Source organism: Engraulis encrasicolus, chromosome 22 (assembly GCF_034702125.1).
Source record: "Engraulis encrasicolus isolate BLACKSEA-1 chromosome 22, IST_EnEncr_1.0, whole genome shotgun sequence".
NCBI lineage: Eukaryota > Metazoa > Chordata > Actinopteri > Clupeiformes > Engraulidae > Engraulis > Engraulis encrasicolus.
Window position 1 is genome coordinate 25,822,451 of NC_085878.1, and position 15,000 is coordinate 25,837,450.

Here is a 15,000-nt window from a genome sequence, read left to right on the forward strand (position 1 = left end):
AATAGAAATGATAAAAATAGCAAAATGAATGCACATATTATTAAGTCAAAGAAATAGGGAAAAATAATGAATGAATTTAAAAATAAAGAAAGTACGATTAATAAATGCATGAGCCCTCTTACCTCGTGACCTGAGACATCCACGACCAGATCGTCACTCTTGTCTCCATCGCTATCCTATTAGGACAAAATGGAATCGTGTTAATCCTCATGTTATTGTCATGTGACTGATCAAAAAATGAAAACAAAAGCTGTGATGCATGTTACATGTCACGTATAAATGAAATGGCTAGCAGACAAAGGAGATAGTAGTCGATAAGATGTTTCCTCTGTTTTGATTGTTTTTTTTATAATAAAAATAACTGAAATATAGAAAATGTTTTTTATGCGAGACACCCACATATCTGCTCATGCTGTCCTTCTCCTCCACTTTGCGCTTCTTGGAGTCCAGGCTGTAGTCTGAGGAGCCGCGATGCTTCTCACTGGCACGCAGGCTGTCTGACGGGGACACCGAGTTATTCTGCAGAGAGAGAGAGAGAGAGAGAGAGAGAGAGAGAGAGATGTAGAGAGAGATGTAGAGAGAACGAACACGTCAGAACATCATCTCCACATTCCACCACAGTCCAACATGACATGTCACATACATAACAACTGCTGTAACTGCTGCTAGTCCCTGCGTGACATGTGAGTCCCATGCCTGTTGGATGTTGAACGCTCCTGGCTGTGACGTCCATCATGGCAGCCAGATGCCTTCTCGCCACCACCACCACCACTGGCCTTAACCGAGACACGCCTGTAAATCCCCTCAGCTCATGAAACGCAAACGCTCTAACACCAGGAGGGGGCTTTAAGCCCAAAGCCTTGTTAGATCAGCCGGGGCCTTGCAGGCATGGGACCATCCAATGGTGGGGAGATGGATTGGGCACACTACAGTGTGTGTGTGTGTGTGTGTGTGTGTGACTGGGCAATAGCAGTCAATCCAGGGCAACCAAGCAGAGCAGGCTAGGGACAGCTGAGCAAACTGAGTGCCGCTGAAACTGTGGGTTCAGAGATCCACCCACACACACACACACACACACACACACACACACACACACACACACACACACACACACACACACACACACACACACACACACACACACACACACACACACACACACACACACACACACACACACGCACACACACGCACACACACGCACACACACACACACACACATTTCAAACAGCCGAGGCCAAACTGGGCCACCGCAGGACCGCGAGGCCCGTGACGCCACCAACAGATGCGTGCCAACCGGACAGAACCAAGTCTCATCGGGGGCCTCACACACACGGTCACAGATCAGTCGGTGAGACTGAGTACCACAAAAAAAGGAGAAGTAGTAAAAAAAAAATAGGGGAAAAGAAAACCTAAGCCCTACCACATCACAACACAAACAAGCTGACCAAAGTCAACAGCCCAGCTCCCTGAGAGTTAACCAGCCAGTGGACAGCTTGTTTTCCCTATCCTGCTGTTGGCCCATCCCGACCAACACAGCCACTACCCCCCACCACACACACACACACACACACACACACACACACACACACACACACACACACACACACACACACACACACACACACACACACACACACACACACACACACACACACACACACACACACACACACACACACACACACACACACAGACAGACACACACACACACACAACCTCCCCTCAAGCCCAGCCCATCCAACCAGGCCGACGGAAAAGAAACAAAAAAACGAGAGGAAAAAAAATAAAAAGAAAAAAGAAGTGAACAGCGAGTCTTTCTCCCGAGGCAGTGGGGCTGAACGGATGGCCACAGGAGTGTCGATGCATGCTGCCTCCCTTTCTCTCTCTCTCTTTTCATTCCTTTCCCTCCCTCATTCCCTCTTCCCCCCGCTTACTTAGTCTTTTTCTCTCTCCCTCTCTCTCTCCGGCTCGATGCCAGACCCACTCAGGGCTTTTATTGCTCTTGGTGGGTCTCCACAGAATGGAGGTCGGGGTTTGGCGGTGGTGGTGGTGGTGTAGTGGTGTTGTGATGGTGGGAGAGAAAAAAGGAAAGAAAGAAAGAAAGAAAGAAAGAAAGAGAGGGGGATTGGTAGTGGGGTTGTGGTGGCAGCAGTGGGGTGTAAAAGAACAAAAGAGACTAAGTGCAGTGGGTTACAGCGAGGAGGAGGGGGGAGAAGAAGTGAATAACTGACTGGTGGTGGTGGTGGGGGGCAGAGATACAGGGAAATGGATAAACGAAAGGCAGGAAGGAGGGAGGAGGGGTACTGCTCTATGAATGTGTGTGCTTGTACAAGTGCATGCGTTGGTAAATTAATTTGTGTGTATGTGCATGTGTGTGGTTGTATGTGCATGCGTGTGTGCGCGCATGTGCGGCAGTGGTGATGAGTTGTGAGTGGGTGTGTGTGTGTGTGTGTGTGTGTGTGTGTGTGTGTGTGGGGGGGGGGGTGTTAGCTGGCAGCCTTGTGGCACTGGCTGAGTGACATGCCCAGAGTGGGCATGCTCAAGCAAGGCTGGCACCTTTTCTGAGTCGGGGCTAAGAGGAGGAGGAGTGTGGGATGGATGGATGGGGCTGGCTGGTGTGTGTGTGTGTGTGTGTGTGTGTGTGTGTGTGTGTGTGTGTGTGTGTGTGTGTGTGTGTGTGTGTGTGTGTGTGTGTGTGTGTGTGTGTGTGTGTGCCAGGGTCTTGACAGCCAGGAGCATGGCCTCCATGCCAGACCAACACTCTCAGCAGCCTCACAGCTCGTCTTTTATCAGCTCTCGGCACGGGAGAGGGAGAGGGAGAGGGAGAGAGAGAGAGAGAGAGAGAGAGAGAGAGAGAGAGAGAGAGAGAGAGAGAGAGAGAAACAGTAAACGATGGAGAGAGAAAAAAAAGACAGAGCGGTGGATAGAGAAGAGACGACTCCAAAGGCTGCCCAGAGAGATGAAAAGGAGGATGTGGTTGGGCCTCATTCAGGAGTGTTCCCCCTTCGGAAGAGTTTTCTAGGCAGCGCTCCGTTTTCTTGGAGGCAACACAAAGGAATTCGAGCCTTCCTGACTCTTTAAGCCCCACCTGCTCCCTTGCTCTCCGAGTCCGACACTCTAAATATGTACATGAATGTTGCCATTGTGAGAGGAAAAGAGAAGAAGAGAAGGAGAGGAAACGGCAGCCCTTCGGCTAGCCCTCATCGCCACCGCCACCGCCACCACCATCTCCATCCTTCACCCCACCTTCTCTCATCTCATCTCCATAGATGTGGAGCGGCCCAGTGAAGTGGAAGAGCTGGGGCTGAGCGGGCTGGATGGTCGGTCAGCAGTCTTTGGCCACTGCTTTGTTGCTGGCCGTCTGGCCCGGGGGCCCGCTGGCTGCCTGTCCCATTAACGCTGACCTTTAAAGACGCGCTTAGCGTGCCTCGCCAACCGAAGCCATTGCGGCGGCGGTGCTATCAGATGACCCGGGACAACAGGAAGAGATGAAACGAGGGATGGGGTAGGTCTGTTGTGCGAGCGTGCGTACGTGTGCATGTTGTGTGCGGACAAGCCTGGTGGCTAATCTGCGGCGCGTCCCTTTTCTTCGGCAGACATGACTGCGCCCATTCATGCGGCCCTATTTAATTGAAATGCAATCTCGCTGCACCATCGCAGCGCTACCAGCCAGATTTAAGGCGGTCTAATAAATGACTTACAAGGCTGGCTGGTTGCGGAGGAGGAGGAGGGTGGTGGAGGAGCGGTGGTTTACATGGGGGGGCAGGCTGCAAACAATTCTGCATTTGTGTTCATAAATTGTATACTGCAGGCTAAGAGAGGGGGGAGAGGGAGGGGAGGGTGGAGGAGGGTGAGAGAGAGAGAGGCAAGCTGGAAGAAAGGGATATGGGTGGCAGAGAGGGGAGGAAGTGTGTGTGTGTGTGTGTGTGTGTGTGTGTGTGTGTGTGTGTGTGTGTGTGTGTGTGTGTGGGATGACAAGGCAAGGCAAGGCAATGCAGTGCAGTGGGGGAGGAGGTTGGATGGCGCTAAATCCTTTAAGACTGAGAGTCAAAGTCTTTTTTAATTGTGATGAAATTATAGAGCCTCTAATCCCCTGCCCTGTGATTTAAGTCATTTTCCACCTGGATTAGACAGGCACCGGCTTATTTTGCAGACTTCATCTTCCATTCATTATTTTATTTAAAAACGGCTTACGGAATACAAATTTTGTGTGTTCTACTTTGAGCGGATGAATTCCAGCTAAGGCATTTTTCTTCAAATTCCGTGCGCCGATGCTTGCTCACTCACTCTACACAGCTCACTTTAATCGCCTGCACCAAACTGACTGATCCCTAAAGTCAATGTCAAGCACGTGTTACGGTGTTACAAAAACTGTGACAGCATCAAAGTGCAAACTTACCGTGCTAGACTCGCGATCTGTGTGTGTTTTTTTTTCATGACCCCAGAAGAAGCAGTCGGCGTCAGCAAAGGATGGAGGAGTAGAAAGAAAGAAAGGAAGAAAAGAGAGAGAGGGGGGGGGGAAAGTCGCAAAGTTAATACACGCATTCCTGGAATCTGCCAAGAGAGATCACATTAAGAGGCTTTTCCTACTCTGTCGGCCTCATCTTTCACTTTGACAAATGCTCGCGTTGGGAGTTGGGACTCAGCTGATCTGTTGTGCTTTAACCGTCTGCATGCGTGCGTGCGTGCGTGCGCCTCTTTTGAAAAGGGAGTATTCCTACAGAGATATACAACAAGCTATCTGAAGCGGTCTGGCCTCCAACGCTTGTGGTGGCTAACAGAGACCCTGTTCATGTTGTTTAAATCGGTCAATAACGTGGGCAGTAGCTCTACTCCCTTCCTAACGACGCTAACCCTTAACCTCCACTCCAAGCTCAGTCCAATACTCTGCCTCCTATTATGCTCTTTAACGCTGCTCTCCTCAGTATTATCGTTGCATAACTTGCAACCTCTATTGCTTGTTTACATCCTCTAATAGGATGTTTTGCTCAAGAAGTGGATTTCCTTAAGTGTAATACAATATTATGTTCAAGTTAATGGTAGCTATGCTAGCTGTCTCTCTGTTTTAAGTTAAGTCATTTTTGCGGTCAAAAACGTAATTTATTCACAGGATTTAATATTCCATTGCACCATAGGGCCAGAGTGTATACACTAAAGATAAAATATATTCACATAACGACAGAATAGCGCAAAAAAAACCAATAACATAACACAAGCTATTAAACAAGGCATTGTCTGAACCCAAGTCTATGCTACAGTCATTATATTGTATTGCATAAGCTAACATAAGCCATGCTAGTTTTTGACACAGCATGTCACTGTGTGTATTTCAGACACATTATAAACAAATTAACAGCCACAACACCAATAACAACACAGCAACATAACAGTGATAAGAAACTGTGCAACAGGCGGCATGACAAAAGCGTACACACACCAAAACGTCTCGTAAGAGATCACAATATCTGAATATCTGTAGTAATAATAACACCAGAGCGAGATAACATAACTGTGATAATAGACTGCCCAGCATATGGTGTTGGTGTGAGACTCAGCTCTGTGCTCCATGCCCAAAGTGTATACACTAAAGATGTCATCTCATTCCAATACCAATAATAACACCACAGCAACATAACATAACAATGATAATGGACTGTCAGGCATGCGGGTGTGTGCGCGGGTCGGCGTGCGAGAGACCAACCTCTGTGCTCCATGTCGTGGTGGTTCTTCTCGTCCTTGACGGGGAGGTGAGGCTGGCTGCCCAGGGCTCCGAGGGCCAACAGGCCGGATCCAGAGCCCGTGCCGGGGGGCAGGCCCGGGGGCTGCAGGCCCGACGGATGTGGGGGAAGCTGCACTGGAGGCCCGTGGGCCGCGTGGGAGAGGTGCTGAGCCTGGAGCTGTTGCTGCTGTTGGGGAGACACATAGGCAGGCGCACACACGCGCACACACGCGCACACACACACACACACACACACACAGGCGCACATACGCACACACACACGCACGCACGCATAAACACACACAGGCACACAGAGACACACACACACAAAAACCCTCAGTGGGATTGTGGGGGGAGAAAAAGTGTGACTGATATCACACCACGTACGCAGCAGCATAAACACATCACAACAGGCATCAGCCGCAGCAGCACAGCCACCAGCTTTAGTCACTTCTCTCTCTCCTCGTTCGTGCTCTCCCTCTCTCTCGCTCTCTCTTCATTCCCTCTCGCTCTCTGTGCCCATCCGCATCCTCGCACCACACTGGCAGGGGTGTTGAAATAGCGCTGGAACAAAATGATTAGTGGCAGGCAGGCTTCAAGCAGTTCACCACACACACACAAACAGACAGACACACACACTTCGCCAACCCCCCCCAACCCCCAATGCTGGCCCTCCCAAGGTCAGAGCAGCAGAAGCACAGGCCTCATTCCAGACGTGTCAAAACACATTCAGACATGTTGCACACTTCAAATAGTATCTCTTCCTCCCTCCCTTTTTCTCTCTCTCCACGGCGGGCGACTACAGCGTAATTGCACACTAAACCACGACCGGGGAAATTAGAACCAGATAGTCACTCGCCAACCACTCTGAGCCACCAGTGGTGACTGTAGTGGAATAAACCAGTGTGTTTGCGTGCATGTGTGCGTGTGGTGTGTATTGTGTGTAGTGTGTGTGTGACAAAAGGCGGCGCCGACTTCACACTGAGGCATCCGTCCGTGTTAGGAAGCCACCGACAAAAAACAGGGGTGGGGCCCAAATAACTACTGTGCAGTAGCACTCATGTGAAAACAAACACACACATACACCACACACCCATTCGAGCGTGCACACACTCACCACACACACACACACACACAGACACACACAGACACACAGACACACAGACACACAGACACACAGACACACACACACACACACACACACACACACACACACACACACACACACACACACACCCGCACGCACGCAAACAAAAAAACAATGCCATGCTCAGGCCTCTCTGCTGAAATACTACCTCTAATCGGAAACATCTAGAACCCATTTGCAGTTTACAGAGCATGTAAAATCAATAAGAATTCGGCATCGCCATGCAGAGAAAACTGACATTTCGACACCTACAAGCTAAGGCTGAACCAAAGCAGGGGCCCCAGCTGTTACCCAGGCAGTGTGGGAGACGAGACAACACACACACACACACACACACACACACACACACACACACACACACACACACACACACACACACACACACACACACACACACACACACACACACACACACACACACACACACAGCAGGGCGAGTGCTTGGTGGAATGGGTGGAAGGGAAAAAGGCACTCAGCTCAGAAAGCAAGTGGTGTAAAACAAGGTTAAATAATACTTAGCAAATCCATCAGAAAGGAGTCCAAAGTCTATTGCCTGTGAGGCCTCTCCTCTCCTCTCCCCATATATATATTCATTACAAGGCTCTAGCAAACATCTACTGAGTACAACCGGTACTCACCGCCTCTCTAAAATACAGGAGAAGGGGAAAAAACTAAAAAAGAAAAAAACTAAACAGGAGACTGAGAGACAAAATGCAAAGTGAGCAAGAGACGGAGAGATACAGAGCGAGAGAGAACGAGAGACGGAGGGATGCTCTTCAGCACGGCTGGCAATTAGACAGTATATTGTGTTCTCATTAATTTGTTCATCAATATCGTGATGGTGTCAAGGAGACGCCTATTTGCCGAGCGGGGAGAGCGCGAGGCGCGAGGAGTGCGAGAAGCGTGAGGAGACGCGGGGAGACGCGAGGAGGAAGTAATCAGGAACAAGGACGTTCCCGCTCTGCTCGGGCCCCTAATGAGGGGAGCATGTGGAGAGCATCATCAAGAAGCCTCATTAGCGAGACTCAGCGGAGGAGGAGGCGGAGAGGAGGGGAGGGGAGAGAGGGATGGAGGAGAGAAGAGAGGAGGGGAGGAGAGAAGAGAGGAGGGGAGGGGAGGAGAGAGGGATGGAGGAGAGAAGAGAGGAGGGGAGGGGAGGAGAGAGGGATGGAGGAGAGACGTGAAGAGAGCAGGGGAGAGGAAGAGAGAGGGATGGAGGAGAGGAGAGAAGAGAGGAGAAGAGAGGAGGGGAGGGAAGGAAACGGAAATAAATCTTCGGCAGAGGTCTAATTCAATATTCCTGGATAAAGACCTGCTCGCGCCGCACTTATCCGTTTCATCTGTGTAAATGTCTCCAAAGCTCTGGCAATTTCTACGGGAGGGAGCATGAAAAAAAATATGCAGTGTGTGGGGAGGCGCATGTTGGGGGTAGTAGAGCATTGGGGGGGTTGCGTTGTGTATGTGTGTGTGTGTGAGGGGGAAAGGGAGGAGGAGAGAGAAAGCGGCAAAGCAATTAAAAGCCAACAGTCAGGGAGAGAGAGAAAAAAAGGGAAAAAAAAAAATCAAGCTGCTACAACTTCCAGCCCCCAGGTGAGAGCAACAGTCAAAGCTGAGACTCAGGGCTTTCATGTGGTTACCAAGCAACATGCACACTCGTCTAGTGCGTCTGGTACCCCTTGGTACCACTGCCGACCACCTCCCTTCCCCCGTCACACACACGCACACGCACACACACCCACACCACACACTTGGCATGCCACAATAAAGCACAGAGGAACATGGAGGTCAGCATATCAGCTTCCCACACACACACACACGCACCGCTTTCCTCCTCCACACACACACACACACAACTAACCATCAGGGCTGGGTAGACAGCATGTTGCTGTGGCTGGAGGGGAGAAGGGAGTAGAGGAGGGTGGTGAAGAAAGAGCCTGGTGAGAAATCTAATGAGCGAGATATTGGCAGTCCAGTGAGACAGACACACACACACACACAGACAACATACACACACACACACACACACACACACACACACACACTGGCCTTCACGAACACACACACACAGCTACCACAGACAGTAGATTGGCTTTCAACGCTTGACACAGCCAGACACAGAGAAAGACAGAGACAGAGACTGAGAGAAAGAGAGGAGGCCAAGCTAGTGAGTAGACTGCTGTTTGGGCAGCGACCCTGCTGAGCTGGAAGAACCGATGGTGTCTAATTTGTTTTGTAAAAAGAAAAAGTGAGGGAGGGAAGGAAGGACAGAAAACAAGTTAAAAAAAAATCGGGCAGAAAAAGAAACGACTCATTATGCGAGAGGATCTTCTGTGTGTGTGTGTGTGTGTGTGTGTGTGTGTGTGTGTGTGTGTGTGTGTGTGTGTGTGTGTGTGTGTGTGTGTGTGTGTGTGTGCGCGCGCCATGAACCAGACAAAAACACCACCGTGCCCAGTAGCTTAAAAACTGGCGACATGGAAATCTAAATTTGAAACCCAAATGTGCTAAGCTCACGTATGCAAAACACACCTGAAGTTCCTCAAAGCGCGACACACACACAAAAAAACCCATTAAATTAAAACAAGATTGCCCACCCACTTACCCACACAGACACCCACTCACCCCGCCAGTAACGCAACACAACCCTTACCCAAGGCGCAGACCAGACCAGCCAGTTTTACATATCAGCAATGCGTGACATCAGGATTACTATTTACATAGGGGCTTTTTTTATATAATAGATAACAAAACCCTGCTTACAGGAAGCCTGTACAGTATGTGTCTGGCTGCCAGCCTGCCTGACTAACTACCCAACTTAATCCATGCAGGTCTCCTCTCTCTCTCTGTGTCTCGTTGGCGAGACAGACAGAGGCAGCAGCTGAGCTGAGCGGAGCGGAGCGCCGGGTGGGCTGCCCGTTGCCCACGCCTGCGTGCTTGGCAGATACGTCCTCACCTAGTTTGCTTTTTCGGTCCGCCGCTGACAGGATCATTAACAACAAACTTTGCTACAGTGACTCATTAAGATGCCCCGCAAAACAGACAGACACACAGACACAGACACAGACACAGACACAGACACAGACACAGACACAGACACACACACAGCCTCCTGAACCTGACAGGCTGAAATTACCACGGAGAGAGGGAGAGAGAAGAGAAGAGAAGAGAAGAGAAGAGAAGAGAAGAGAAGAGAAGAGAAGAGAAGAGAAGAGAAGAGAAGAGAAGAGAAGAGAAGAGAAGAGAAGAGAAGAGAAGAGAAGAGAACTGCTGGCACCACTCTCTTTCTCTTTTCTTTCTCATCTTCTATTCTTTACCTCCCCCTTGTTGTTTTCTTCTCTCCCTCCCACCACCTCATCTCCTCTTCTCTGTCTCTCTCCATCACTCTTTTATCATCATCACTCCTCTATCCCCTTTTTTCCTTCTATCTTTATCACTCTACGCCCCCCTCTTCCTTTCCTCCCTCGGTCTGTCTTTCACCCCACCTCTCCCCTCTCTCTCCCTCTCTCTCTCTCTGTCCGCCTGACTGCAGTGGGCTGCCAAACACTGCTGGCTCCTGATTAACGTTGAATCTTTAATGACTCCCTCCCCCCTACAGCCTCTCTCCCTCCCTCTTCTTCTCTCTCTCCCTCTCCCTCTCTGCACAGCACAGAGCGAACACATGGAGATTGATCTCCTGCCATCTCTCTATCCAACAAATAAAAGCTTGTTTTTCTGCTGCGTGCGTGTGTGTGTGTGTGTGTGTGTGTGTGTGTGTGTGTGTGTGTGTGTGTGTGTGTGTGTGTGTGTGTGTGTGTGTGTGTGTGTGTGTGTGTGTCTTAGAGAGTAATAAACAAGAGAGAGTGAAAGAGAGATAGGGAGAAGGAAAGAGAGAGAAAGGGAGAAACGGGGAGGGAGGGGAAGAGAATATATCTCTTTGTGTGTGTGTGTGTGTGTGTGTGTGCGTGTGCGTGTGCGTGTGCGTGTGTGTGTGTGTGTGTGTGTGTGTGTGTGTGTGTGTGTGTGTGTGTGTGTGTGTGTGTGTGTGGCTTGCTTGCCTGACTGCCTCTGTTATTCAACCATCAGGGTGAGTAGACACTGAGGTCGTGTGTGTGTGTGTGTGTGTGTGTGTGTGTGTGTGTGTGTGTGTGTGTGTGTGTGTGTGTGTGTGTGTGTGTGTGTGGGGGGGGGGGGGTGGAAGGGGGAGGGGGTGCTCCCTTGCCAAGCTGCTCTGCTGAATGGCCGGCTGCTTAATGACAGGGCCCGCCGCCGACAGTTGCATTCAACCGGATTGGAGGAAGCAATTACCTTGAAAATGGGGGTCACAGTCTTGGCTCATTTGCCTTAATTGAATTCCAATATCTGGCTCCAGCCGCCCCCGACCCGAGCACTGGGCTTCCTAACGACCGCTCGAAGGAGGCTAATCAAAGCCGGGTCAACTATTCCGTCTCCCAAACCGCTCACAGGGGCAGGGCAGACCACGCCACACCCCAAATGCTACCGCCCCTCCACGCCCCTCTGCTGGGGGCTAGGGGTGACCGGTGTGGTCAGCGTCTGCTCTGGAGGGGGAGGGGGGGTCTAGAGGGCAGGTGGGGAGGGAGTTTAGTGGGGGGTGGTTGGGGGAGGGGGTATATTACAGGATGGATGGGTGTGCCTTGCACCGTTACCCCCTCTTGAGTGGCTTCAAGGGTGTGGGTGGGTGTTGGAGAGAAGATGGGGGGACTTACTTGTGGACTCTAGCCCGGTGGAGCAGGCTGTGGTAGTGGGTGCCCTACTTATGGCCAACTTAACAACATAGCTGTGGAAGCCTGTGCTATAGCAAGTGAACACAGACCCAGGCTGCCCAGTGCTAAGACTGGGTGAATGGCTGAATGGATGAGTCAGTGTGCTGCTGCTGCTGCTACTACAACTAGGCTTCTGCTGCCTCCTGCCTTCTGTCGCCTACTGTTACTTGGCTGAGGTCATCCACTCACACTCACAGCACAGAGCTTATCCCTCATCCAAATAAGGCGGTAGGGTAGTTCCCACAAATGCAATCAGAGAGAGGCTAAGCCCTTCTCACTGGCCTGGCCTGGTCTGGTCTGGCTTTCTCCTGCGCTTTTCCCACCTAGACACTTAAACACACACGACCTGGATCTTAACCAGGCCACTGACGAAAGACACTCAACCAGACACGGACAGTGCAACCTAAAAACACACAGAGTGGCATTAAATAAACATGGAATTGGACTAAACCGATCAAAAAACAATGGAGTGTCTGTGTAAAACAAACACCAACAACAAACAACAAAAAAATCCAAATAATTAAAGAACATGAATTTGAATAAATTAACAGAAACATCCAAAATAGACACAGCGAATCACACATCATACAAAATCAACAAAATATAACTAAACAATATCAACAAAAATAAAAAAATCATCAATGACAGGGGCAAATCTGCAAGTGGAGGAAGCTGCCAGTGCACTGCCCCATACATGGAAACAACACACACATACACGCACGCGGTGGCAATGACGCTTGAACACATTAACCATACCACTACCAACATAAATTCACACTTATAATAACTATACCTATACACATACCTACACCTAAACCTAAACCTATCAAATACCCTCTACACCTCCGCAATCCACCCAGAACGACCCACTATGATCCTGCTACACCTCCCCCAAAAAACACTCCACTCCTGGGAAACCAGACAAGGAGAGCTGGGTAGGGCCTGGATGACATGTTTAGTAATGGTTAACGGTTGTGCCGGTGGTGTGGACCACGACTGTAGTGTGGCGCTGGCACAGCCAGCCAACTCCCCCTCTGCGTGCAGGTTTGCCCCTGACTTTGACTACTGTATGACTGGTCTAATGAAGGTAGAAGAGGGGTATACACACGGTGAGAGGCAGATTGGGAAGTCCACGTACCCCGATGATGGCATTCAACTCCGTCATAGTCACCTGCTTGGCACGCTCAACAGCCTGCGCAACCTGCTGTTGGTGCTGGAAGGGAAGAGGAGGAAAATAATGTCAACATAGAACAAAATTGCTGAAACAGTATAATCCCACTCAGCCAAGCATCTGAGGAGTAGGACTACAATGGCATTGACAAATAAAAGATGAAAAAGGCTGCGTCAACCAGGACCCGTTTCTTGAAAGCATCGTTGCTAACCAGTTAGCTACTTACTTGGTTCCCTATGGGAATTTGGATTGTAACCAAGTAGTTAGCAATGATGATGTCGAGAAATGCATCACAGGATGTTTACATACTGTCCCACTTTAACTGTTTACGTAATGTTTTAGGCCAATGGATCTCACCTTTTATTTGAACATAGAATAAAATACCTTCTATTGTCACTATTCATACACATATTTACACTATACATATGCAAAACCAACTTCAGTGCAGATATTCAAAGGTGGAATAAGAACAATGAGAACCATGGAGATTTTCTCTCTCAAGAGAGGTATTGGAAACGACAAGCCAAAGTCAACTCAGTGGGACTTTAAGCTGCAGGGACAATGTGTTGAGAGCAGCAGGACACGTACCTCTTGTGACAAGAAAGGCATGATTTGAGCGAGAATGGCATTGAGGCGCTTGGCAATCTCAGTCTGCAAAGAAGAAAGAAAAAAAGAGAGAACCATAACAAAATATGTCACAAATCTTACATTGATGACAAACTAGATAAGACTGACCAGAGCAACATGGAGCCTCTAAACACTTTAGACCGCAGCAAAACATCAGCTTTAGCCTCATAAAAAACACAAAAACACAAAACAGGGCGAAGGGAGAGGGGTGAAGGGGGAGGCTCTGGGAAGTCTTGGCAGCAAACATGAGAGCATAGGCAGGCAGTTGGACACACACACACACTCGCTCATTGGCAGGCTGCGGACAGGCCTAACTGTGCGGCGGGGCCCGCAGGCCTGCTGAGTCCATCTGGAGCAGAGTCAACTGGGCCGAGGAACGAGAGAGAGAGAGAGAGAGAGAGAGAGAGAGAGAGAGAGAGAGAGAGAGAGAGAGAGAGAGAGAGAGAGAGAGAGAGAGAGAGAGAGAGAGAGAGAGAGAACTGGCCGTGGCTCCCCCTGTTCTGCAGCCATTACGTTGAGGGATTATTTCATTAAGATCCTGAAATATGCTAATACCGTTTCGGTGCGGCGAGATAAACGATGGTAATGCGTCACAATTACCACTCTCCCATTACACAAGGCCGGAGAAAGAGGTGGCGTAGTAGAGAGAGAGAGAGAGAGAGAGAGAGAGGGAATGAGAGAATGAAAGGGGAGAGAAGCAGTAATATTTAAGACGTCCATCAGCAGTGCGGAGGAAGAATAACCAGGGTAAGACGACACCCCAGGCTCCATTCACACAGAGAACAATCACAGAAAGCACTTTCCCCATATTACATTACTGGAGATTATTCCAGGACAGGGAGACCGCCGCACGCACGCACGCACGCACGCACGCACGCACGCACGCACGCACGCACACCCTTTGCCTCCAGCCCATACCACCTAACCACAAACTCCCATCCACCCACACACCAACCCACCCTGCCCCGGCCAGGCCAAACCCATGCCGACATGAAAAGCTGTGGGCCAAAAAACACAAAACAAAAGGGGGTCCGGTTGGCTGGCCGGCCCTCCTCCTCTCCTCGACTCGACAGGAGAAATGTCGCAGGACTAAGCAGCGGACAAATTGATTATGAGGCCGGGCTGATGGCCCAGCAGGTGTGAGAGGCTTCTCCTCGTACTCCAACATTCCTCTCATTTTTTTTAAAGCAGGGGGAGGGGTGGGGTGGGGCGGGTTTGGGTGGCCTGTGGTGGTGGTGGTGGTGGTGTTATATAGTCTTTTGGAAGTGGGAGTTTTTAAGAGGTGGAGAGAGAGAGAGAGAGAGAGGACAGGGGGTGGGGGTGGAATGGGAGGGATCTGTGCACTCTGACAGGTCAACGCCTTCAGCTGGAGGGGGTAAGGTGGGGTCGATAAGGGAGGGGGGAGGGAGGAAGGGAGTCGTTTGACCTGAGAAGGAATTGTGTTTCTACCCCTTTGACCCAAGCACCCATTTCTCCTCCCACTCCCTTCACACACACACACCACCTAAAACGCTGTGCGCAGGCACGCAGGCACGCGCACGTGCACACACACCCCACCTCCACACCCCTCAGCCTT

General features: G+C 50.2%; 1 protein-coding gene across 4 annotated transcripts in view; it reads right to left on the reverse strand.

Moving 5' to 3' along the window:
- tle3b (TLE family member 3, transcriptional corepressor b) overlaps positions 1–15,000 on the reverse strand; it is a 40,652-nt gene that overhangs the window by 14,147 nt on the left and 11,505 nt on the right. For 2 of the 4 annotated variants that reach the window (XM_063188118.1, XM_063188119.1), the window contains 7 exons: positions 13,386–13,448; positions 12,735–12,839; positions 8,728–8,760; positions 5,705–5,909; positions 4,403–4,419; positions 400–519; positions 123–176 (listed from right to left, as the gene is read on the reverse strand). In XM_063188118.1, coding sequence (XP_063044188.1) covers positions 123–176; positions 400–519; positions 4,403–4,419; positions 5,705–5,909; positions 8,728–8,760; positions 12,735–12,839; positions 13,386–13,448 — 597 coding nt within the window. The remainder of the gene's footprint in view (positions 1–122; positions 177–399; positions 520–4,402; positions 4,420–5,704; positions 5,910–8,727; positions 8,761–12,734; positions 12,840–13,385; positions 13,449–15,000) is intronic. The other 2 variants (XM_063188121.1, XM_063188120.1) reach the window with 2 other exon arrangements.